Source organism: Motacilla alba, chromosome 8, assembly GCF_015832195.1.
Source record: "Motacilla alba alba isolate MOTALB_02 chromosome 8, Motacilla_alba_V1.0_pri, whole genome shotgun sequence".
In the NCBI taxonomy this organism is placed as follows: domain Eukaryota; kingdom Metazoa; phylum Chordata; class Aves; order Passeriformes; family Motacillidae; genus Motacilla; species Motacilla alba.
The window spans coordinates 16,619,268-16,641,159 of record NC_052023.1 but is presented as its reverse complement, the minus strand read 5'-3'; the positions used below and the strand labels follow the sequence as shown (position 1 = coordinate 16,641,159).

Sequence of the window (21,892 nt, the reverse complement as noted above, 5' to 3'; positions counted from 1 at the left end):
AGCTGGTTAATCTGATTGTTGCCTCTGTTTTGTTAGCCAAGGGGATGGTCCTTCAAGTACATGTGTGTGCTATTGACATGCTGAACCTCAAATACAAAGAAATTTTGCAGACTGAGGTCTAAGAGAACAAAGGAAGTTTTCTGTTAAAGGTTTCTGCTGTAGTCCATCAGTATTTTCTCTTGCAGCTCTGAGGAGCTCTCAGCCATCTTGGGTACAAAAGCACTGTATCTAATTATTTTCCCTTGAAAGAAGACCTCAGTTTCTTGAAGGTTGTTACATTCCTGTGTCAGACATGAAACTTTTTTTGCTAAAGGACCATCTCTAGATGGACAGAAGGTAGTGTCAGCAAAAGCACTGTTGGTTTGTCTTCTCAGCACACTGGGACAATGCCTGACAGACTGTAAACCACATTGGACTGCAGAGGTAATTAAAAACCTGGAATTGTTCTTGGAAAGAAATGAAATTTAGTACAACTTGGTCAGTGATGGAAATGATACTCATATGACTTTTAGCAATGGTTTCAACCTTTAGTAGGTTGTACATGTGAACTGCCACTTCAGCTTTCTCTGGGACCATCAAAACCCCATGACATGTTAGTCAGATGATGAGTTTTAAAAATGATGCTACGTTAAGCTTTGATAGCCTAAATTTTATACAATCTAAAATGTTAGACTGCTTTACTTTTTATTTCAGAAAGACTTGGAAACCTAGCGTGTATCAAGTGAAATGGAAGCTAGGAATGGTAGCCATGATATTCCTGACTGCTGTCAGGTGATATTATAAGAAAAATCAAGAATATGAGTATAAGCGAGGACTTCTCACTCATGCTTCGGCAGAAATCAGTTATGAATTTTTAGTGTCAAAGACCTAGTTTGAAGGTCTTTCAAATGAAGTTTGTAGTGAAGCCATGTTTGAGCCCTGAATTAGGATTTTAGCTTGTAAGGGAGCGTGGTAGCTGGCTGACTCACCAGCTGCATCTCCTGCATGTGTCATTGACTGAGTTGGTCCTTAATTTGTTCTACAGATATTAGAATGCTAATAACTTTGAAGCAGGAAGGAGACTGGGTCTATGGAATGCTATAAAACTGGCTTGAAACCACACATACAGTTTCAGACCCAATTATGTCAGACTTCTTTTTGTATGTAGAGTTGTATGGAAATTACTTCCTGTATTCTGGAAGTTCCCATTTCTTTCTCTTTTCATGAAGAGAAGGAATCATTGAAACAAATGATACATACAGTTGTGTTTGTGTAAGACTTGCAGTTATTTTTACTTTGTCATGTGGTGGTAATTGAGACAGTACTTCAAGATATCTGTGCTCTTTTGGGTAATCAAGATATCAAGATGTAATTGTGTGATACAAATGTTCCTCAGGGAAATGCAGGAAAAAGGTAGTAAGCAAGTTCAACACGTACAGTGAAATACCTTTTTAAAAGAAATCTAAATAGACTTTTTTAGAAAAAACAAATTTCACCTGGCAAATGCAAATACAGGGAGTGCTAGCATAATTAGGCCTTCTGTAAGGTGATGCACATTACCCCGGAGTATTCTCAGGGAAAGAGGCTTATACATTTGTATGTAATGTGGAATGTTGCAGTCTACCTTTAGCTGGCCTTACTTAAACTATTTTATATGCAGCCTCATTGCAGTATTCCTTTGAGTAATTTGGAAAACTAAACACAGTATTGTAGTCCTCTTGGTAATAAAGCCCTGTAATCATCAGCTAATTAGGGATACTAAACATCAAGTTGAGATACTGAATTTTATATATTTTACTTGGCATATATATGTATGCCACATATTGTGCATCTGTGTTTAGTATCAATATGAACATTTATTATCTTTGCAATATTTTAGAGGCTGTAGTGGACATGTCTGTGTCTTGCCTGATTGACTCATCAGGTGGCTGAGAATTGCTGGTAGTTCTGTTTTCCCAGTGGAAACTGTGTAAGAGTACAAAGTCTTTGGTAATTAAATCTTGTGCCCCCCCATCATTTTAAAGATCAATATGTTCAAACTCAAAATTCACACCTCTCTTTAGGAGGGGTCTGCATGACCTTAGGGAGGCAGAAGCCAGTGAATAGTTCCTGTGCTCTGGGTTCCTTGGCAAGCTGGGAGCAATGTAGCTGTTACTAGGATTGGGAGCCTGAGTGAGTGTGCCTGCTTTGGAGCTGGGAGATGCTTGCTCAGTTCCACGTGTCCTCCTGTGCAGGGTAAGGAAGATGTGCCCCTGCCTCCTTGTCTCCAGACCTAGCCATCTTCAAGGGAAGGAGTTGGTGTCCCAAGAGTGGGCTGGAAGTGGCATTTGTGTTCAAAATACAGGATAAATCGACAGGTTCTTGAGTGATCCACCTCCAGAGAAAAAGCACGTTTTTACAATCAGTTGATTCTATTTTTGATCACGCATCAATAATAATAGCTTGAGCATCCTGATGGTGTTCTTGATGGTTTGGCATACATCCCAGCCAGTGTAGGTTACCTTTTGTACTCTTTAAGGGTAACTTGGATTTCAGCATCTGAAAAATGCTGGGAATAAGAAGGAAACCAATTCTCTTTGCAGATTTGAAAAAGTGATTGAGGTAATTTGAGCAAAGAATCCTGTTCACATGGGACTTCCAGCGTGGGCTGGTTAGCTGACCGGGGATGGAGAGCTCGGCCGGATCTGGGAGGTGTTGGGACGCAGGAGCGGGCTGGAGCTCTGTGTGCGGCCATTGGCCGGGAGGCGCCGCGCTGGAGCCGCCTGCTGAGCGGGAGGGCAGCGGCGGAGGTGCGAGGTGTAGTTGGATTTGCCGCTGTGACCGAGCTAGGATCATAGGAGGGGCGCTGTGGTGTACCTGGCTGTCCTTGGTACTGCTACAAACAGCTGAGCACATGACTACCGTTTATTAACACAGCAACAAAGAGTAGCGAAGGGAAGGACGCTTTGTAATTGAAGCGCAGAGCATCGTTCTCGCGGGCAAAAGGCGCTGCTGCAGGCCTGCGGAGTGTCTGTTAACATAACAACCAGGTTTTTATAGAAACACTTGTTTAGGAAAGCCTTGAGGACACTGCCCAAAACCCCTAAAGATTAAAGGTTTAATGAAACTTGTTCTCCTGAGTCTTTCCAGAATACTGTGTTAAGGAAAGATCACATTTCTGAAGCAGGGAGGTTAAACTGAATTCTCACACAGATTTTCCTGCGTTTGCTGGAGTTGGTGATGCCCAGTGAAACTATTTGCTGTCATTCATACTAAATGTGTTCTCATTGCTGTCCCTGTGATTTGTAAGTGGGGAAGCCCCAGTTTCTCTGTCAGGGCTAGAGTGAAACCTGTTCTCTGCTTTGTGCTGTCAGAGGAGAGGTGCTGATCTCCCGGGAGTCAGTAGGATTCACTTGTGTACTGTGTATGTATTGTCTTGGTGTGTGACAGATCTCCTGTGGCAGGGGCTCTCAGCAGAAAGGTGGGAGGCAGCAGTGCTGGCTCAGTGATAGCCAAGTACAGCTGTGCTGTTGGGAGGAACAGTGCACATGGAATTGGAAAGCTGGTGACCTAGCAGGGATTTTCAGTCTGTATTAAGGGGAGGGTAGAGTTGAAAAGGCAGGCATACTCAGTGTGTCCATAGGAATGCTGGTGCATTGCTCTTCACAAGAGGAAAAAAATAATTAAACAAAACTATAGTATTGCGGCTTAAATTTGGTGAAATAATTAATTCAAGTCATTGGATCTTTACATGTTGATATTGGTTTTCCATGCTTTCCACATCACTAGAATCAGCTGAACAAATGTAACTGCTATTTCGGTACTTTTCTGAAGAGAATTAATGTTACTAATAAACTACCATCAAAATAATTTGCTTTATTGCCAGTGATTTTCTATCACAATTTAGACTAAGTTCTACTTTCATGTTAATATTTAAATGGAACCAAAAGAAAATATGTGCTTAAAATAAGCAAGCAAAGTGAAACACCTAAAATTACTAATGACAATATATTCTCACTTTCAAAAATCCTGGTATTTCATAATTTTAAAAATTTGTAATTTTAATTTTTTAAAATAATCCTTTACATTGTAATTCCAAATCACAGTGTTATATTTCCACTTCTGGTCAAAATACCAATTTCTTCTCAGATTAGAGTAAAACCACACAGATGAAAGAAATGCTAAAAACTGTGCATATGACTTATTTTAGCATTAATGTTCTGATACCTATTGGATTCTGGAGGCAGTTTACTAGAGCCATAGTTATAAAAAACTACAGAATCTTCTTTATTAATGAAGGATGCATTTGTTCAGATCAGGTTTCTTGGGACACAGCCCAAGGTTTTCTCATTTTCAAATTTCAGTAACTTGTTTTCTAGAAGGTCTTAAATCACTTTTCAAAGATTAGCTCTGTGAAATTTTCTGCCACTGTTAAAAATTTTGAAATTAAGGTAGGTGAAATGATGAAATATGAAAAATCCTGTTACTGTATCCTATTTAGGGAGATGGATGATGAACACATAGCTAAATACCTTCATGTCTTGGTTCAGGAGTCTTCACTGATGCTGACAAGTTAAGAGAACTGGCTTTAGATATTTAGGAAACCTGAAAAAGCCTGGCAAAAAGGATGTAGGTGTAACTAATGAGCTGTTAGATCAGAATTATGTTTTTCTTAATTTAGCTTGGCCCTAGGTGACTGCCATAACTATTTTTCCCCCCGAACAAATTCTTTATGTGTTTTTGATGCAAATTTCACTGCGAGCCTTTTGATCTTCAAACATTTGCTTTTGGTAGTTGTGCAATTTGCCTGCTCTGTGTGCTAATGTTTTAGATAGCTGGCTAGAAATAGTTTTAGGGTACTAATTCTCTGATACATTCTAATGCACCTCTGAGCTGCCCTGAGAAGCAGTATTGTTAGGCACATTGTTTTGACTGACTTAACTGCTGTCTTGCGTGGTGTTCTTGACCATATATTTTTTTATATTCTTCATGTAATTGGCTTCTTCACACTTGAGTTAATTTTTTTAATGCCTAGTGATATGTTGGTGAATGAATGTGTCCAAGATGCTTGATTTCTGTCCCTACACCACCCCCCTTCAGCTGTCTTACTGTACAGTATAAGCCTCATCATTTATAGGCCAGATTGACCTTGAATTTTGTTTTATGCCTTAAGTTTTTCCAGTTACTTTACTTTGTGAAAAGATAAAAATTGAATGTATGTTTTTTTCTTCCCATTTGCACCACATAGGGTATTACTCAAAATCGTTGCTTTTCTAATCCTTATACCTAAGATTCTTAGAGCGGGTGACTCCTAAAGCCTGCTGCCTGTGGCAGTCATTTTTACTGTGTTAAGATTGGCCCTGCTTCTGCCAGCATTTATTTTTGGAATTACTTGTGATATTTTAAGCAGTTTAAAGCCTTTGAGAAAATAATCAGTCTTAAGTGAGATGTATGGGTTACCTTCATTATAATGTGATTTTATTCAAAGTGAAACAGCAGTAATTTATCCTTTCATAGCAACAGTGAATAAAGGATATAGACTGAATGAAATATTAATGCAGGTATTAAACTTAGAATTTTGAAACCTCTAGTAATTTTCATTCTTTTATAAAAGATGGTGTCAAATGCTAGTGTTGGAAGCATTTTTTTCCCCCAACATTATATTTAAAAGATATGTGTTGGGATCTTTCGGGTTTGGGTTGTTGTGGGGCTTTTTTTCTTTTTTCTTCTTTTTATATACCTGACTTTTGCTGTCCTACAGTGACAAGAACCAACTGGAATCTTACTGGTCCTTATATTGGTATCTTACTATCCCCTCCTGTGGTTTGCATCCCTGCCTCTCAAGACTTCCAGCAAAATTTGATACCATTTTCAGAATGAGTGCTAAGCATATGGAAATTGGAAATTTCTTCTAGTCTTCTAGGAGAGCTCTTAGGTGTCGTGTTGTTGTTGAAGAGTAAGTGGGAAGGTTGATTACCACTTTTTTGGGTTTGGCCTGTGTTATTCTGCTTGTTTTCTGAAGGCATTCAATGTGTCTTCTTTTTAATATGAAGTGAAAATGAAATACTGCTGGATTTGATTGACAAGAAAGTTCTTTGTAGCATTGTATCCAAATGAAAGCTTCTGTTTCAGCAATCAGTCACTAAGTCTATATATTGTGCTTCAGATAAATGCACAGTGTGATGAGATGGAGTTTTTTATTTCAGTTTAAATTTTGCTTTAATTAGATTCTATTGGAGGATCTTGGGAAGGGATTTTTTCTTCCCTGTAGCTCAGTGTCTTTAGTATCTTAGTAATTATTTATAGGCTGTACTGCAGAATTCTTTGTGGCATTGAGTAATTCAGTGTTTTGAGGAAATCATCAAAGTTCAAAATAAATAGTTACCAGCAACACCACTTCAGAAGTTCCTCTTCAGCCTTGGTTTTGCCAAGTTTTAACATTTGCTAGGCAGCTAGCTCTTCTCTCAGGTGCGCCTGCATTTCCTCTGAGTTGGGCTGGGGAAGGATTAAACTCTGAGTTACTGTGTGTCAAAGCCTCTTATATTTTCAGATGTTGAAGGGAAGCTCTAGTGAGGGGTTCACTGGAAGATGCCTCCAACAGCTGCTCTTGTGTCCATTGCACTGGTCAAGAAGTAGCAGCGGATAATGATCAGCACCAGTTAGCCTTTGCTTTCCCAGGCCCACTGCTTCCCTGACTCTAGCAGCACCTCTTGCTTTTCCCCCAAAGCCCTGGGATCTGTCCAGGCACTGGCAGTGGGATGGGGGATCAAGGGCACTTGGCGTAGGAGTGACCTGAAGAGAAAGTGAGGAACGAAAAGAGGCAGCAGTGTGATGCCTTACTGTGAGATTTCAGCTGTTGTAGATTTACGGGCCTAGATTCTTTGTGACTGTTTTCTGCACACTGGCAATGCTAGAGGATGCTTTGCTTTGGTGTACATCAGGAATGTGGCACTCCTGCTCCTTGTCCTGGCACTATAGGGATTAGTGAGGGTGAGCAGTGGGTGGTCTGGGGGGGTACACTGATATTCTGCTTCAGTGTCTATCAGTAAAGTAGTTGATTGTTTCTATATATATATTTCTACAGTTTCTGTGCCATTATTTTAGTTTATCGAGATGTTTTAAAATAAGCTTTTATTTCTATTTATTTTTATAATGGAAAGTCGGAGCTGATCCTGGATCCTGTGGTATTTCTGTACTGCAGAGATGAGCTCTGTGAGTATACATCAGGAGTTTCTCGGGTTTGTCTTTGTGGATTAGCAACATACTTGCATGTTACTTCTATAATACTGTATTGCTGGTGATGCTTGTGTTACTTCTGACAGCCTTGGGGTCCTGGAGAAATAAATAATCTCAGTGTTGCTTTGTGCATATTGTATATTTTTTTCCTTTGTTGGATGCAGCAGGATTGCTGGAAAAAAGGAGTTTAAAAAGGACAACTTTTGCATCCTGTTGTTTGTGTCGATGCAGGTGGCGACAGACAAGGTTGCAGGCAAGCTGAGCTCCACTCTCTCATGGGTGAAGAACACGGTATCGCACACCGTCAGTCAAATGGCCAGCCAGGTGGCGAGTCCATCTGCCTCCCTCCACACCACGTCCCCCTCCACCACTCTGTCCACACCCGCCCTGTCACCATCCTCACCAACACAGCTGAGCCCAGACGACTTGGAATTACTTGCTAAACTTGAGGAACAGAACAGGTGAATGGAAAACTTTTTGCTCTTTGAAGTACACTAATGAGACTAAAATTGGTTTATTGCAATTGTAGTGTAGAGGCTGTTAAAGGGGAATTAGTTAAAAATTTCATGGCACTGCACTTCAGTTTGAAAGCCCAAAGTTTTAAGAATTTGATTTTGTGCTGTGTTTTTACAAATTATGTTTTTGTGAAACTCTAGAAGGTGTTTTTCTCTACTGGTTTTACAGGAGTGTTTATAGCTGCCTCTAATAGTAAGAAATTACACTATGATTTTTAGTGTCCAATTTAAAGTAAAGTATCCTAGGGATGAGACTTGTGTATAACCTTCTTACCTTCTAAAGATCATAACTATAATTTCTACTAATTTATTGAAATCTTAAATCTTTCTCAATTCTTTTTTCTCCACTTTTATCCAGTTCTTGTTTCAGCTGCATAACCTGCTTTGTAGAGAGATAGAACCATGTTCAGCCACCTTCTTGCTGTTACACTAGTAACATGTCTGATGCATAATACATAAATTAATTAAAAGTAAATTCCTAATCAGTTTTTTTCTGTTGATCTTGCCTTTTTATGTGTAGAAACAGTTTTCATGGTAGTCTTTCCATGTGCCTGTTTATCTGCACCATGTGCAATTGAAGATGCAACTTTCAGGTGGATCAGTTGCTCTTGATGTGCTCAGTGATGCAAATTCACAATATCACTAAGAAATGAAATTGGACCGGATAATTTCTTAATGCTGAATTTGCAGAAGTCATACTCATTTGCACTTTCGAGGCAGGACTCCTAAGTCATCTGTCCTTTTGCAAAATCTGGTTATATTTGACAAGGATGTTTTGACAATTTTTGAGAGATTTGCTGTTAACAAGTTGAGCTCCAAGTAGATTTTTAGACTTGGCAGGTAGCTGCAGGGCTTTGTTACCTACAGGAGATGGCTATCCCTGAGCTGTAGTGAAGTGAAGGTTTGATAATTTAGCTCAAACTAGCTTCTGTTCCATCTTCTATGAGAGTGCTGGCCTTTGCACTGAAGCAGTTGAGGTACTCTATTTTTGATTGGGTTGGGTTTCTTTGGAGGTTTTTTGCTTTTGTTTTTTTGGTTGGTTTGGGGAGGGAGGGTTGCTTTTTGGTGGATTTTTGTGTGGTTTTCTTTGGTGGTGGTTTTTTTGTGTGTGTGTTTTTTTTAATATTATTCTTATTCTTGGTTGGGAGGGGTTGTTTGGTTTGGGGTTTTGTTTTAGTTGGTTTGTTTATTTGTTTGGTTTTTTTCTCTGCTGAGTCACTTCTGAGGGTAGTAACTTTCAGTGGAGGAAGCGAGTGACTGGGGGGTGGAGAGGCAATGCCTGATGTCACCAGGCATGTCTTCTCCCATGTCTGCATTCTGCAGCCTGATTGCAGCACAATTTTAAGGGAATTTGATACGTCTGTCCAGATTTTGACAATAGAAGGAAGCTTCTAGAACCACCTCTTACACTTTTCCTTGTCTTCAAAGATAAACTCCATTTAATTTTTGCGTGCAAATGAAAAATTATCAAAGAAGCAAAACAATAGTTAAATAACACTTTTTAAAAAGCTAATTTGCATTTAATCTGGGGCTTTCTAGTCTGTTCATGACAAAGCAGCTAACTTGTATTTGAAAAGCAAACTGTTCTTTGGACTGCTTATCTACGTTGAAGTGTAATGTCCTTATATCTAGAGCCTGCTCATTGAGGCCTGCCTGGCTTGTCGAAAGAACGTGAGCTTGGGCTTTCTGTCTCAAGTCAGCTTTCTTCATTTAGTAAGTAAACTAGCCAGTCTTGTCTGGTTTTATTTCATTTTAGCCAGACACGTTGTTAGTCCCACACTAGGCTTGTGTGTGAATTCTGGTTAGAGCCTGCCCTATCCAGTGTACCCTTGCTGGTGAGATACTGCCCTTTAATGGTGAAATTCGATGCTCTCGCGCTGGCTGCACTGTGGTTTCAGAACAGTTTGCATCTGCAGTTTAGCACAGTGGCACTTTGTTGACAATTGTACTCTGTTCACAGGGAACCATTCTTTCTGCTCGCTGGAAGAACTGCTGCTGTGGATGTTTGTAAAGGTTTTGGGTTTTTTGTAAGCTTTTGTGTCAGAAGGAGAATATGAATTAGGTAACAGTTAGAAAAGGGAAGAACACAAATTGTTTCAAGCTATGTCTTGTAGCATTCTGTAATCTAATTATACTGAAAGTCCCCACAGAATAAAGAGGAAGCTCAGTCCAGAGTCCTGGTGGAACAGTTTGGCATTAGTAAATCATTTATAAAGTTTTAAATGAAAGAAAACAGTGACTAAACGTCACAGAACTTGCGACTTACTGTGAACAGAACTTCCTGTTTTCAAATCTAAGGACAATGAGTTTATCCAGGTAAGGTCTAATTACAGAAACTTAGTATGACTTCTAGAGAAACTTGTGAAAACTGGAAGTGTCTCATTACAACCTTGTTTTTATAATCTTATGCTTTTTCCTCTGTGATTACTTTGAATTTGGTTTTGAGGCATTGTCTTGGATTGAAAGAAAGAGTTTCAAACTAATTTTTCATTATGCATCAGTATAAGCCAGGGTTCTAAACATTTGAAGTGAATTTTTAAAGTATTTTCTTTAAAACTAGATTTTATGCATTCCATTAATAAATGGAAAATTATTTGAATTTTTTAAAAATAACATCCCAAATGAAAATTTGTCTTGAAAAGGCTTTTTTTCCCTTTTTTTCCCATTTAACTCTTTTCCAAACAAAATACTTCTGCAGAAACTGTGCTATTTATCTTCATGAGTTAAATTACTTTTTCCCTTGCTCTCATAAGCACCAGTAGATGAAAGCTGGGAACAGGGAAAACTAGTATAAATAACTTCCTTGTAGCAGAGAGCTTAAATATTGTAGGTATTTCTGTATTATTAAATATTAGGTATTTCTGAGATTTCTGTACCATCTCAGATACAATATGCCTTGGGCTATAATTTGTTAAATATCTAAAACATAACCTGACCTTGCTGAAGTGCTGGGGATTTAAATTTCAAACTAATTTTTGAGAAGTTATTCAACCACATGGCTCTGATATACTGATGTTGGAATTCTTAGAAATTAAAGCACAAATGAAACTCATGGTATAGTGAAACACTTCCAAGTTAGTCTGAATTCTTGCTCTTACCTAACACATGGTCCTAAAAATTTCCCCTGCGTATGGGTTCTGTATTAGTTGAGGATAAACAAAGCATTGCCTTTTTGCCAAGTCCATGGCCACAGCAACCACCTCACAGGGAAGTCTCCTCAGGAACTTGTCTAGCACTTGACACATCTTTGTTTGTACTTTGCTGCTGGACAGCCCCAGAGGTTCTCACATTGGAGCTCCTCACTTAATTTGCACATTCATTAGCTCTACTAGTCACTTGTGTTGCCTCGTCCTTGGTCTGTAGGTCTGGGATTTCTCCTGTGCATTTATAGAACACCGTGTTGATTTGTGAACAGTTGTCAGCAAATGTCAGTTGTTTTAAAATAGCTTCAAAGGTTTTAATTGTTCTGTCTTTATTTATACTGTCAATTTTCAAAAAGTGTAGTCAGGTAGACTTACAGGAGGCTAATTTTTTTTTTGTCTTTTAAATGGCTGTATTTTTTTAAGTTCTGTGACATTTGATGTTATCATTGAGGATATTTAACTTCCTTAGGTTTTCTTTGTCAGTCTGATGCATGACAGCTGTGGGTGACATTTTTATCTGTTTCTTAAAATGCTGCAGTGTGAACTGTTCTATGCAGATTTACTTGAGATCTCAAGAGAATGCAGTAACATTGAACAGTTCTTTTCACATTTAGTCCAAATGAATGCTGGTGAGACTGTTTCACTGAACCTCTGGGTGCCTTCTTTGTCAAGAAAACAATTAATAGTGCGATCCTTTGATTAGAAGAACTTGAATTTGGTTTTTGTGTGCTTTCTTTGCAGACTCTTGGAAACAGATAGCAAATCCTTACGCTCAGTAAATGGGTCAAGAAGAAATAGTGGATCTTCTCTTGTATCTAGTTCATCAGCTTCTAGCAATCTCAGCCATCTTGAAGAAGACTCGTGGATCCTGTGGGGGCGGATTGTGAATGAATGGGAAGATGTACGGAAAAAGAAAGAAAAGCAAGTTAAGGTAGTTGGAAACTGGTGTTTGGATTTATATTTAATGTGATATAAATGATACTGTTTTATCTTTGTGATGGGCTTATTATTTTTAGATTAATATGTAATGCGAACTTCCAGTTGAATCTTTCCATCCCTAAGCTTTGGTGTTTCCTTTGTAACCTTCCTATGTGCCGTCACCCAGCAAATATCTCCTGCTGAAAACCAGATGCATTTACTGTATCTTGAATTCTAAAGTTTTCAGTTTACCTCTGATGAGAGATTTCCATGAGTGCAGGGATGATTGGCTTCATGTTTCCAAAAATGGAATCAGCGAAAGTCAACTGAAGGGCATCTGATAGCTTGATGCTCTGATTATGTATGTGTATGCTGTGCTGCTATATACTGAGCAGCTCTCTTTTTAAAGCATTCCTAATAGGGGAGCTGATCATTCTACTCAAAGGCTGTGATGAGTTTAGGTTTTTGTGCTTGCCAAGTATGTTGACCCCAGAGATGACCTTAGGCAGAAGAACACATAATTTCTAAATTCTGGATGAATTGGATGAACTTTGTCCATTGTGTCCAGTCTGGGTTAGTTGTGGTCATGTACAGAAGTGGGGTTCAATTACACTTTAAATTCAAACCAAAAAGCACTTAGTGCATTTGAACATATCCATGTTTCAGTGGCAGCCAGCAGAACAGCGTGGGATTTTTTTGTTAGCAGGCAAGTCTGTTCGGCTTTGGTTCTTTATTGGCTGTAGTCTGTAGTTTTATGTGCAGAATACAAATGTGTCAGGGTCTTTTGAACAGTTTGAAATGTGTGTCTATGAATAGGTTGTGGGAAGGCAGAACAATGGGCTAAAGTAAAGTATCCTTTGTATGGAGCAGTTGTGAAGAGAGAACATGACTTGTGAGAGGAAACAAGGGAAGAAAATGAACTAAAGATTTCCTGCTTGCATAGGGAAAACAGTTTCTGGAAAGGTGTTCCAAAAGGCCATGAAAAGAAGGCTACAGGAATCTGGCAAGAGAAAGAAAAAGTGAGGTGGTAATAAGATCTGGTTAGTTAGAATTTGTTTGAATATTTTCAAGTGTCACAAGTGTCACTTGTTTTTACAGCTGGCCAAGTACAACTTGAGGGGTATTTGACTAACTTTCAGGGAATAGTTAATTATAGTGCTGACTAATATATTGAAAACTAGCCATGTTTTCCTGTGCTGTTAAATAATTCTCAGTATTTTTTTGTTGAAAGTCAATCTTAATTCTGAGTTTGCATTTATGATTGAATATCAGAACATCCACGCCTATTCCCTGATTGTGCCAATAGGCAAATAGGTAGCAGCATAGGTGTCTTTTTGTCCTGGCTGTAAAAGCTGGTCTTAGGTTATTAGAAATCTGGTAAGTTTTTAGGTTTAGGCATAAGTGTCCATACCTTCCTCCAAAGATGATGTGTTCCATCCTTTACATCTCTCAATCCACTTCAGAACTTGCTTCTTGTTTATGGAGCACTTCTGAAGGATGACTCAAGTCCTGCTGTTCAGTTCACATGGCATATCCAGAAGATGTTTCCTGCTGTTCCTTTTAGGAAAGTTGGAAGGGTTAACTCTATTATTCTGTCAAGGAAGTACATTAACAAGGCATTAGGAAGAAATCTCTTGCATTATTACTACCCTTGAGGCTTTAGATGACTGATATACAGTCCAGTTGTATTGTTGGCATAGGATAGGTAGATACAGTTGTGTAAAGCTGATGTGTTAGGGTTCTTGTCTTGGATTGGGAATCTTTTAGGAAAAACGCCTTGGTGTTGTGTTGTAAACAGGAGAAGTAGTTGGAGTAGCATTACTATGGTGGTTCTGAAGAAGGATGGATTGAGAGCTTAGGGATATTCAAAAATGAAGGTCAGCAATACAAAACTCCTGCAGCAGAGTTTGAGCTTAAGAAAAACAAAACCTGAAAGGAAGAGTCTCTTTGAAAGTTACCAGTGTTGCATTAGTTAATTGTTATGTTGGAGAAGTAGGAGAAATATGTGGAACAAACAGGAAGAAGGGGAAGTTTTGCAGAATACGAGGTTACTCTGGCTTCAGAATAAATAATAATGAAAGAAATTAGCCTTTAGGAGACAGAATACTTGATAACAATTCTTAAGGTACAAAAGGTTATTAAGGAAAAAGTTGAAAAGGAAATTGTCTGTAAGAGAAAATTTTCTAGGTCAGACTGATTCTAGTTGCAGAACATACCACCAAGAGTCTGGTAAATTCCTGAATAAAGCTTCTTTCTCAGTTTTCAGATCAAGCAGCAAGACTACTTGTCCTTGTGATTTCTTAAATGACAAGTAACAGGTTCTTAGCTGTATTCCTCCGGGCATGTTTGAATTGTATAATACCTAGCAGCATTTTTTTTCAGAAGATAAAGTAAATTTAGTTAATTTAGTAGGTGTAAACGTAGTGTTTTCTTGGTGCAGTGTCTGAAACTGCATTTAAATACTTTTTTAGAAGATAACTTGGAAATACTGGCACACCAGAGAAGTTGGACACAACTTGTCAAGTTTGTTAAATGAAAGCTGTACTGTGCAAATTTTTTGTTGCAGTTGACTGTGCTACAGTTAGTTCTATGTTTTATCATTTACCTATCTTGGAAGAAATTTTTAGTCATGATTTCTTAGATCTCAATTACTACAAATATTATTAAAGGTGTTATCTTCAGTAATCTTTCATGAAATATAGACATAATTGTATTAAGTTCTGTTTAATGGAAGTTCTTGTATAAAATTATTTGAATATTCTGTTTTTCACATAGCTTGCCATGGATAAGGAATTACTTTCAGTAGCTAATTTAGCCACTAAAAATGATTCATAGACTGCTTACTTTTGTGAACTTAATAATCCCACTAAATTTGACATTATAAACTGTATGAGAGTTTCTGCCATGATGTAAATTTTTTTCTGAAATTGTGAGTAGCTTGATTTCAAATTGGTTTTTTCTCTAGGTTTATTTTTTGTAATATTTTCAGGAAATATGAATTGTCTTTTTGTGCCGTAGGAGCTGGTCCGAAAAGGGATACCTCATCACTTCAGAGCAATTGTTTGGCAACTTTTATGCAGTGCTCAAAGCATGCCAATTAAGGATCAGTATTCAGAGCTTTTAAAAATGACATCTCCTTGTGAAAAATTAATAAGAAGGGACATTGCTAGAACATACCCTGAGCATGATTTTTTCAAAGAAAAAGATAGCCTTGGGCAGGAGGTCTTGTTCAACGTGATGAAGGTGAGTTGGCATTTCAGCCCTTGAAAATGTATTACCAAGAACATGCACCAGCTTGGATTGCCTTGAATATAGAGAACCTGCACCAGTTTCTTGTGTTACAAGGGTTTTTTAAACCGTAGACACTGGGATTTGTTAATCCCATTTTAGTTTTGATGGCATTCCTGTATTTATTTTTTTTAATATCTCACAAGGTAAAACCAAGTTGGCATTAAAGCAAAGTCGCATACTGGCGATTGTGAAATGGAATGAAGTGTGCCATGAATTAAAGTAAGCAGCGTTGTCCGAGACAAGAACATTGGCAATCAGAACTAGTATTCAGTTTGCAGGTGTTCCTGAAGTGCACATGGCAGGTACAAGCTAATGTGCAGTTGTTCCAGTGCCCAAATATAAAATGAAAATGCCAATGTAGCAATTGTTTGCATCACTTAGTCTTCACTAGAGGTTAAACTTTGAAGGTCAGACTTTTCCATAGAACGTGGTTTCAGTGGAAAAGTTGGCAGGTTTCTAAACCATAGTAATTTCCATAACTCTTAAACAAAGATGCCACCTGCATGGAGATTACCACATTTCACCCATCTGTAAATAAAACTGCAACACATTTTTTCTGAAGACAACTTGTTTCATTGCTGGTCTATCTCCTATAAAAGTAGTACTTTGTGAGATTTGTATGCCAGTGGTCTCTCTTTTACCAAATTCCTGTAGTTGAAAACTGCTGTGTTTTTCATAGTTATGCCTAACTTTTAGCTTTGTATGTGCTCAGAGAGCAGAGTTTGTAGCAGCAGGTAGAAACTAGAATGTCTGACTAAAATTTCTGGATAGGATGTCTGCCCTTGTTGGATTCGGGGAGAGGAAGAATAAGTTATTAACAAGATAGCAGGATGAGCCGTGATTACTTTTTATTGATAACGAGGTTTTAATTGTTGAGAGTTTTAACTTTATTTTCCAGGCTTACTCTTTGGTGGATCGTGAGGTTGGATACTGTCAAGGAAGTGCTTTTATAGTTGGATTACTGCTTATGCAGGTAAAAATACTTCAAAATATGTGAAGTTTTAAAATCCGTGCTAGAATGCATAATATTGTAGTGGTTAATTGGGAATTTTTGCAATGGTTTTCCTTCATAATTTTATTACAATGGAGCTGTCAAGGGCAGCTGTTTACTCTGGAAATGAAATGAGATTTACTTTGTGTCATTCTATTTGCCAAGATACTTGGAGTGGGAGAATGTATTTGTTTCTCAGAGCTAAGGTAGGATTGCAGTCTTGCAAGCTATTTTGGTGAGTGATATTTCAAAAATAAATGAACTTCTTATTTCTCTTCTATTACGTGGAATCTCCTCGGAGTTCAAATGAAACTGCGCAGTTGACTTGATTATCTTAAAGCTTCCTTTGTATTATTGGTTTTTGGTTTATGACAAAGTAGGGTATATAGTAAGAAAGATAAAGACCTCCATTTCAGTTTAGAAATTATTTGCTAGAATTTAATATATACAAAAGTTAATTGGAGTAATTGGCTGTAAATCCCTTAAACAAAACAAAAATCTCAAAACAAATAAACCAACAACCAAGAAAAAGCCCCACTGCGTTCACATGCACACACACACAAAAGCCCAACCCTAAATCCTCCCAGGCATTTACTCTGATATATCATTATGTTTGTCCAGAGATTTTACTGTGCCTTTTTTTTTTTTTTTTTTTGATATAGATGCCAGAAGAAGAGGCATTCTGTGTGTTTGTTAAATTAATGCAAGATTACAGACTACGAGAACTCTTTAAACCAAGCATGGCTGAACTGGGCCTTTGTATGTACCAGTTTGAATGCATGATACAGGTACATACAAAATCTATCAAACTTGCTCTTCAGTAACTATTAATAAGGAACTTGGGAGTTACAGCTCAAGAGCAGGCATGTCTGTTGGCTAACAGGCTGCACTCTTGACAATAGCTAGTTTCAGAACTTCACAAGTAAATGCATGTGGCTCTGTGAGCAATTTTTTTTTAACCTTTGGCAGACAGTGGCTGGCTTTAAACACTGAAGCATGAGGATTTGTATTGCTGCAGTTTAGGCAGATGAATGTTTAATGCTGTTTGGATTGAAGACTCTGAAAATAAAAGTCTTCATAGTCAATTTATGGTATCATAGAAGATGAAAATTGGGAGGTACCCTCATATCTAGAATTGAAATTGTTTTCAGATTTGGAAAGCAGGTTCTTCCTGGTCAAGCTGATGGAGAAAAATAGGCTTCTGTTTTGTGATCCGGTTTCTAACATGGTGGTCAAGGGTGAGATATCACATAGCCTTAGATTTTTCAGCTCTTTTTAGTAGCCCATTCTAGTTATTACTCAGGGATTTACAAGCTTGACTTCCCCTTAGGATCAGGAAGTGGTTTTGTTATCTGCTTTGCAGGGTAGACATTCTGTAGGATATTCTGTACTGGGACTTTAGTTGCATGGTTCTTGATAATGATCTTTCCTAGTTCTGTTGCTGGTACAGACAGCTCCTATCTGTACTAAGTATCAATTGCTTTCTTGTATTCAAAATTTGTCAAAAACAGGTCTGCACTAAAACTACAAGCAGAAGCTTAACATACTTGTGTATTTTATTCCTCTTCTTTTCCAGGAACATCTTCCAGAGCTTTATGTGCACTTTCAGTCTCAGAGTTTTCACACTTCTATGTATGCATCGTCATGGTTTTTAACTATATTCCTTACAACTTTTCCACTACCAATTGCAACAAGAATATTTGATATCTTTATGTCTGAGGTAACTACTAAATGTAGTCATATGTTATATTTCAAGAGTAGCTGTTAAAAGCAGGTAGTGTTATAAATCCCATCATGATGGACAAATCTCATGGTCTTGCTTTTTATTTATTACACTGATCAGATTATTTTAAGGGAAGGTGTCTGTGTGTGCAGTTTGTCAAGGAAGAGCAGCCAAGTCACTGAATGTTGATGTTGTGTGTGTAGCTTTGTGCTCTAAGCCAGTTGAAGTGTTCCCAGATCTTTCTGGATGCAGTGCATTAGCATTGCATGCAGCAGGGATATCCATTCCTCAGTATTATGGTGAGTTTGCAGTGGAAACTAATGCTGCTTTCAGGCCAAAGTTGAAGTTCATTTGGGATATGCAAGCCAAGAAGGGCGAGTGTTAGTTCTTTTTATTGTCCAGATGAGGACTGGTGCCAAAGAAATTTAGGGAATTATTCAGAGTCATTATCACAAAGACATCTATGCTGTGTTTATGATTAGAGCTTTGCACAATTGTAACTAGTAACAAATCATAGCTTATGTTTGCCCTGCAGTCAGCTTTTAGAAAGCAGTAAGTCAAAGGTGGATCCTTTCAGCTTACCCTCAGGAAAGTCCAAGATGGGGTATATAGTGAGTATAGTGAGACATTCCTTTTTTTTTTTTTTTTCCCCCAGTAGTTTAACTGCATTGTACTCTGTCTGAAATTAAAATAGCTTGTTTTGAGAAGTACTGGGGATTTTTCTACCAGATATATTTAAAATGGTTGATAGAGCTGGCCTAGAGAATTCCTGTCACTCGAGATTTTGCCTCATCACTAACTTCTCTGAGGGAGATGTCTGGCATCAGGACAAATAGCCAGATTGCTCGTCCTTGGAACAAAAAAAAAGAAACACAGAAGCAATTTGTTCGGAGTTTTTTTCAGTAGCCCTTTTACTTGTGCTTACTTGGGTGAGATTTCCAATGTTAGTGGAAAAACTCAGGGCTGTTGACAATGGCATGAATAATTGTTGGATATTTTTTCGTTTCTCTTTTCAGGGTTTAGAGATAGTATTTCGAGTAGGTTTAGCATTACTTCAGATGAACCAGGCAGAATTACTGCAACTTGACATGGAAGGAATGTTACAGGTAAGCGATGATTATAATAATTTAAAAAGATATCTGAAAAGTGTAGTTGTGTAGTTTCTTGCAGCTGTTAATTATATGTAATCTTGTGCTCTGATTGCTTTTAGCACTTTCAAAAGGTCATTCCACATCAGTTTGACAGTGGTCCAGACAAATTAATCCAAGCATCTTACCAAGTCAAATATAATGCAAAGAAGATGAAAAAGTAGGTATTACATTTTGAGAAAATAGATTATACTGTTGCTGAGTTACTGTTTATTTACTCTTAAGAATTGTTATTCGGTGTTCCATTTTGAATTTTCCATCTTTACATTTTTTTGGGATTTTATATTATATAAACAGTTAAAACTGCAGTTCTGTCTGCAAAAAATGATTCTAAAGTAGTATTTGCTATTTTTCTTAAATATAGTAAAGCTGTATCTCATTTACAAAAATAACTAAAGCATTTGAATAAAACAGCAAGTTGTGGGAAATTACAGTAGTTCTGTAAAAAGGAACTGAATAGGAAGGTTGGGTAGGGGGTGGTTTTCTGGTGGGAGGGGAGATTGTTTTTGTTTTTTTCAGGGTGAAAGAAGATGAAACTTATGATCTGGCCTAAATTCTGAAGATTTTAGTTCTCAGGAACTGGAAGAATTGTCATGGTGCTAAAGAGTGCATTTATAGTCAAAATTAGTGCTGTTTAAAGTATAAATTGATAACACTTTGTAGTAACATTGACAACAGTAAAACATCTTTCACGTGGGGTTTGAAATCTTGAGAATACCTCTACTTGTTGTTGTTGTTGTTGTTAAGGTTAGTTGCATGTCTCTTCTGCCTTTGGTAGATGTTGTTTTGAATAGCAAGCTGCAGATAGTGTGATTTGCCAGGGTTGAGTTTGCTGGGTCACCCGTTGATTGTAAAGTATCCTATGTTCATTGTTGCACTGCAGGTTGTGCCCAGGGTCTTCCAAATTGAATTTGTCAATCTTTTTCTTTTTTTTTTTTTTCTGTCAGCGGCTATGATCAGTAGAGTGAGCAGTCTTCTCTAAAAAAGGAGTAACAACAAAGCTTTTAGGAAAGATACTTTCTTTGCAAACCAGTACAAGTGTATGCAGTTGAAAATCCACCATTTAAAGTCTGAACTTCCTGATCTGCCTTCTGTAGAAGCATTGTTATCTCAGCTTGTGGGTTTTTCTTGCTGCCTTTTTCATTTGGTTTGCTGGGGAAAGGCTAAAATTGGTTTATATTTAAGGTATTTTTCTCAGATTTCTTTGCATCTTTGTCTTCCAGGCTTTCCAGGCTCTGATTTCTTTTGGCTGAATCTATTGAATTGATGACTGTATTGCATTAAGAGGTTATTACAGAGTAGCTCCAAATTGCTGCCACTGTAATGTATCCAAGCAAGCTCCTGCACTTCAGAATGCTGGTTCAGTCTGTTCATATCTACTGAAATCTGTGTTTAAATTTAAGGTCCAGTCTAAACATTTGCAGGAGTGCATTTGAGAGGAAATATCAATCATCTATATCTCTGTTCTACTGTTATTTGTTAGGTATTACACCAACAAGTAAATTATCCACAGTGTTTCTGATCATAATTTACTATTTCTAATTTTTAGGCTAGAAAAAGAGTACACTACAATAAAGACAAAAGAAATGGAAGAACAAGTTGAAATTAAAGTAAGGAGCCCTCAACAAATTTATTTATGAATAAGTTTAATTCCTAGCTGGGGGGATTACATGTTTGATCTCTGCATGTAGCAGGACATTAAGGCCCCCAAATTCTTTTCTTTCAGCATTTATATTTGGGATGTCTGTTCATAAAGGACACCTACAGTGAAATTATTGAGACTTCTGGTGGACATTAAAAAAAAATCTTTGGGGACCTGCTGTACTTATTTTTTTAGTATTTCCTGCTGACAAAAGCTTAATAATAGATGCCCTCATTTATCAGAGGTTTCAAATATGCTGGTTTAGATGAAGGTGCTCCACACAGGAGGTTTGTATGACACTTGTTAAGATAGACTTCATAGAGTGCACTTGAGTGGTTTGTCTTTGATTTTAAGATCTTGATTTTTCTTATGCATTGGACCCAAATTGTGGCATCTTCTGTCTGCAGTCACTTTTTCTTTTGGAGCTTTTGCAATAAATACAAATTGGGGGAAAAAAGCCAAACTGCCAGTGGAGTTTATTTTTCCCTTTTTACTAACTGACCTACTTCCTGTATGTACCTAATCACTGCATCTTTTTGCTTTTGTGACATAAATAGGCTTCTGATGCCTTTTTTTCCTATTTCACTTTTTTTTCTTCACAGCATGTTGTTTGATCTGGATTTTCTTCCTTGTGGTTTTAGCCAGTTCTATGAAAAAAGACAGTGGGAGAAATTATGTGCAGGTGTATTATATAAACCTTGGTGGGGGAGTTAGATACAGTCTTCCTTGTTCCTGTCCACTGCTAGTCATTTTGCCTTTCACTATCAGTTTTTGAGGCATCAGCTCTTCAGAAGAATGATTGTGAGATGCACCTGGGAGCACAGAGGTATTAGGAGCCTTTCCAGGCAGTTTGCTATTGTACCAGGCAGCGAGGCAGTTGGCAGCAGGAATACCTGCTGTAACAGCAGCTGAAATCAGATTTGCAGGGCTCAAATGACAGCTCTCTGCAGAACAGGACACAGTAAAACCATATGAAAGACAACTGTAACTTTAGATTTTAGTATATTACCTCACTTCAAATCCTTTCTTGCTTCTTGCCACCGTTCCCCCTCAAAAAAAGGAGAAAGCAAAAAACCTCCCCAAAACAAAAACCATGAAGCCCACCTCAACAAAAAGCAACCAAAAAACCCCAACCAAATAATGCAAAGCTGTTTGTTTCTAGGCCTTACTTTGGAACGTATGTAAATAATTTCTGACTTCAGCAGAACTTGCTAGCAGAAAAGACTATTTTAGGGGAGATAGAACCATATTCTGAGTTTGCCTTTGAGCCTGGCAGAATAAAGCATTTACTGAACTGATATCCAGCCCTCTCTTCTGAGGGGTATGG

General features: G+C 37.8%; 1 protein-coding gene across 10 annotated transcripts in view; it reads left to right on the top strand.

Annotated features, from left to right (window-relative positions):
• EVI5 (ecotropic viral integration site 5) overlaps positions 1-21,892 on the top strand; it is a 74,362-nt gene that overhangs the window by 5,199 nt on the left and 47,271 nt on the right. For 6 of the 10 annotated variants that reach the window (XM_038145163.1, XM_038145162.1, XM_038145159.1 and 3 more), the window contains exons 2-11: positions 7,119-7,170; positions 7,426-7,655; positions 11,594-11,783; positions 14,789-15,013; positions 15,960-16,034; positions 16,715-16,840; positions 17,629-17,772; positions 18,792-18,881; positions 18,986-19,083; positions 20,473-20,533. In XM_038145163.1, coding sequence (XP_038001091.1) covers positions 7,162-7,170; positions 7,426-7,655; positions 11,594-11,783; positions 14,789-15,013; positions 15,960-16,034; positions 16,715-16,840; positions 17,629-17,772; positions 18,792-18,881; positions 18,986-19,083; positions 20,473-20,533 — 1,248 coding nt within the window. In that variant the 5' untranslated portion in view covers positions 7,119-7,161. Of the gene's footprint in view, positions 1-7,118; positions 7,171-7,425; positions 7,656-8,837; positions 9,423-9,490; positions 10,026-11,593; positions 11,784-14,788; positions 15,014-15,959; positions 16,035-16,714; positions 16,841-17,628; positions 17,773-18,791; positions 18,882-18,985; positions 19,084-20,472; positions 20,534-21,892 lie in introns of those variants that run through there. The other 4 variants (XM_038145161.1, XM_038145167.1, XM_038145168.1 and 1 more) reach the window with 3 other exon arrangements.